This window comes from Triticum urartu, chromosome 3A, assembly GCF_056163025.1.
Source record: "Triticum urartu cultivar PI428250 chromosome 3A, HENAU_Tu73, whole genome shotgun sequence".
NCBI lineage: Eukaryota > Viridiplantae > Streptophyta > Magnoliopsida > Poales > Poaceae > Triticum > Triticum urartu.
In genome coordinates, this window is record NC_141875.1 from 620,032,829 (window position 1) to 620,037,004 (window position 4,176).

Here is a 4,176-nt window from a genome sequence, read left to right on the forward strand (position 1 = left end):
TGGTGTCTTTATTGAAGCCTTGGAAGAATTTTGTCTTCCAAAACACATTACCGTCGAGAGAAGCTGTTTCTGAGGGATTTGATTGTAATTCTTAGTTTTATAATAAATGCACGTGCTTTAAAAAACACGGAGATTCAAGTTCGATTTTCAAAACTAAGAATTATAATAAAATCCCTCGAAACATATGATTGTCGGATCTTCTTAAATCTCAGTCCTAGATCGAGTAAGTGAAGGATATGATTTTGGTACTGCTTCACCTTTTCTGGTTTGTTAGGCCTATACAAATAAAAATCTCAGCAACCAAGATGATCACGACCGGGGGAACAAATTTCATAGTTTCCGTAACTACCCAATTAGCGCGCTTGTATCGTCAAAAACCACAGTGCATGCATGCATGGGCACTAAATGATTAGAAACACTTACATACATTGACCAACTTTCTTTTAACCATTGGCGATTTAATATACCTCAAAATTTAATCAGTTGACTGAGACGAATAAAAGTGAGAATAACAAATTAGGAGAAAAAATGTAAGGTCGATAAGCCCTGCAAACTTACAAGAGCGGGTACAAGCATGGGCGGATTTGGGCCCAGGCAGCCCAGGCCATTGCTTGGGGCATGGAAAAAATCATAGGCCTAAATTAAAAAAACTTTGGCCTGGGGCGCAGCCCAGGTCCAAGCCCAGGCAGCCCAGGCGAAAAGGCCCAGCCGGCAGGCCGCCCAGGCCAACTCGCCCGCACCGCCGCACCGCCGCACGACCAGACGCTCTGCCCCCGACTCATTCTGGACCCGATGAACCCTAAGTCGTCACCGGTCGCCGCCCGCCGTCGCCGGTCGCCACCCGTCGTCGCCGGTCAGCTTCTTGCCTCCGTCCGGCAGTGCCCACGGATCCCCCTTCGAGCGCCCCCCCGTTTCAGCCCCCCCTCCCCCGCCCCCTCGGTTGTGCCGCTACCGCTGCGGCGCTGCGGGTTGCGGCTGCTGTGCAGTTCGCCGTGTCCGACGTCCTGCGAGGCGGCGAGAGCGCGAGGCAGCGAACCCGGCTAGGGCGCGGCCGTGCGAAGCTGCAGCCTACAGGCTGCCCGGCCCGGTGTCCAGCGAGGTAGTCACTTTCTCAGTATAATTTTGATGGCCTGATGCCCTGTTTTTTTTTATAGATGCCATTGTCTTGATTGGATGATGATGATTTTAGTTGCTAAATGCCACTGTTTGTCTGTTTTTTAGATGTTTGTTAGATACCAATATTGACATTGAGAAATTTTTGTTTCTCTAAATTTTTACAGGAGCTCAAGATGAGCAAAAGAAACAAGACATTGAATTCTTTCTTTCAAGTTCGAACCACCGAAGCCGCAGAAACGGGTCCTTCAGCTCAAACAACTGATGTTGAATCTGCCCCTAATGTTAGAGCTGAACTCAAACCCGGTGATGTTGAATCTGACCCCGGTAAGAGAATACCAATTGAGGAGTTAGATCCAGACATTAGAGATCTTGCTAGAAGGGAGTACATTAGTATGGGTCCTTGCCAACCAACTAATCATACATATGAAAAGATAAATGGTAGGAGCTTTCATAACTATTGGTTCAATGATCATCGTGGCTGGTTGGAATATAGCATTGAAAAAAGATCAGCCTTTTGCTTTTATTGTTTTCTGTTTAAGCAACCAAGAGCTGAAAACTATGGTATTGAAGCATTCATGAGAAATGGATTCAAATCTTGGAAGGATGGACCTAAAGTTTTTAATCAACATGTTGGCAAGCATGATAGTGCTCATAATAAATCTAGGCAACATTATGAGGATTTCAAAAATCAAAGACAAAATCTGCCACATGTCTTTGATAGGGGTTCTCAGAAGCAAGAAGAAGAATACAAAGCCCGTCTCTTGATTATATTGGGTATTGTCAAATTTTTGATACTACAAGCTCTTGCTTTTCGTGGTCATGATGAGTCTACTAGCTCAATGAATAAGGGTAACTTTAAAGAGTTGTTGGACTTGTTCATAAAGAAAGACCCAAAGGTGGCAAAATTATTTGGGGATGCGGGAGATAACCATAAGCTGACATCACATAAGATACAAAAGGATTTATGCAAGGCTTGTGCAAAAGAGACCACCAGTGCCATTCTTGAGGAGATTGGAGATAGTAAATTTGCATTACTTGTTGATGAGTCCAGAGATGCATCTATGAAGGAGCAAATGGCTATGTGTTTGAGGTCAGTACATTTGCTTGTGTGTGTGTTATTGTAGCCTTATAGGTGTATTTTTCTTAAAGTTCTTATATATTAATCATGGTCCTTTGTCTTTTGTAGGTATCTCGGCAAACGAGGGGAGGTGATTGAGAGATTCATGGCAGTTGAGCATGTTCCTGACACTAAAGCAACTTCACTGAAGGTAGCTTTGGATGGTATGCTTGGTAATCTTGGCTTATCTATGTCTAATTTGAGATGGCAGGGTTATGATGGGGCTTCAAACATGAGAGGGGAATTTCATGGGTTGCAAAGATTGATCTTGGAGGAAAATCCTTATGCTCATTATATACATTGTTTTGCCCACCAGTTACAATTAGTGGTTGTTGCTGTTGCCAAGTGTTGTTCATCAGTAAGGGATTTTTTTGAGTACACAAGCATGGTTGTTAACATTGTTAATGCTTCTTGTAAAAGACATGATCAGTTAGCCCAAGAGCAACATGATGAAATAGTACGCCAAATAGAGTCCGGGGAACTTCTTGAGGGAAAAGGGAAAAACCAACTAACTAACCTTGCAAGACCTGGTGATACACGGTGGGGATCACATCATAAAACATTGTGTCGTCTTGTTGAGATGTGGAAACCAGTTCTAAAGGTATTAGAAAATTTACACAATGATGCAAATAATGTTGCCCAAAGAACCACAGCTGCGGGGTTGATAAAGCACATGGAGTCTTTTGAATTTTTTCTCATATTGCATCTTATGATTAGATTATTGGGCAAGACTAACAATCTGTCACAATGCTTGCAATTGAAAAATCAAAATATTGTACGTGTTGTGGGATTGATTAAAACCACATTGGAGGATATTCAAGAGATAAGGCAGAATGGTTGGGATGAGCTCTTCAAAGAGGTAACAGACTTTTGTGTCAAATTCAACATTGTAGTGCCAAATATGGAAGATACAAGAACTGCTAATGGCCGTTCAAGGTCTTGGGGTGGGCAAATGGTAACTTACAACCATCATTTCAAATTTGAAATATTCAATGTGTTGCATGATCAGCTTATTGTGGAGTTGAACAACCGCTTTGCTGAAAGGTCTACTCAATTGTTGAGATGCATTGCTTGTCTTGACCCCAAGAATTCATTTGCCAATTATAATGAAGACAAGCTAGTAGATCTTGCTAATATGTATGCTGCTGATTTCTCTACATATGAAGTTACTTTTGTCCTTAGAAACCAACTAGACTCATTCATTCGGGAAGCAAGAGGTGATCCACATTTGATGAATTGCAATGATCTTGGTCATCTTGCCATGAATATGGTTAAAAGTGATATGCACACAACTTTTCCCTTAGTTTACCGTCTGGTTGAGTTAGCATTGATTTTACCTGTTGCAACCGCAACCGTGGAAAGGGAATTCTCAGCAATGAGCATTATCAAGACCGGATTGAGGAACAAAATAGGTGATGATTGGATGAATCATAGAATGGTATGTTACATTGAGAGAGATGTATTTGTTAGTATCGAAGAATCCAAGATCATTGAGCGATTTCAAGGTTATCGCACACGTAAAGGTGTTTTGCCTCGTCCTACACGTAAGTTTTCACTTTTTGCATCTATTGTTAATTAGTTTTGCCTGCTATATTATGCACTGATTCGCATTTCAAAATTGATGATTGAAGGTTTAGCGATGTCTGCTCTTGAAGATGTAGTCATGGGAGGCTCGGATCAACCAATCATTTAATTTGGTATCAATCTTCTGTATCATTTATCTATACCACATATTGTCTTTTGATTTGTCTTGCTTTATTAGTTGACCCATTATGGAACAAATGCTGCCATTGAATATCATGTTTGGTTTCTTATTAGTTATGCAAAACATAGATTGATTCTTGTATGCCTTGAAATTGAAGTTTTTTCTAGGTAGTTTTTAGCCATTAGTTGTTCGCCTGGGGCGTCAACAATTCCTGGGTCCGCCACTGGGTACAAGTAAA

At 41.6% G+C, this 4,176-nt stretch overlaps 1 protein-coding gene across 1 annotated transcript; it reads left to right on the forward strand.

Moving 5' to 3' along the window:
- The first annotated feature begins 1,289 nt into the window (after positions 1-1,289).
- On the forward strand, positions 1,290-3,926 carry LOC125527369 (uncharacterized). Its single transcript, XM_087516973.1, has 3 exons — positions 1,290-2,206; positions 2,303-3,777; positions 3,865-3,926. Exons 1-3 carry the CDS (start codon positions 1,290-1,292, stop codon positions 3,924-3,926), a joined length of 2,454 nt encoding a protein of 817 aa, XP_087373099.1.
- The last annotated feature ends 250 nt before the right edge of the window (positions 3,927-4,176 follow it).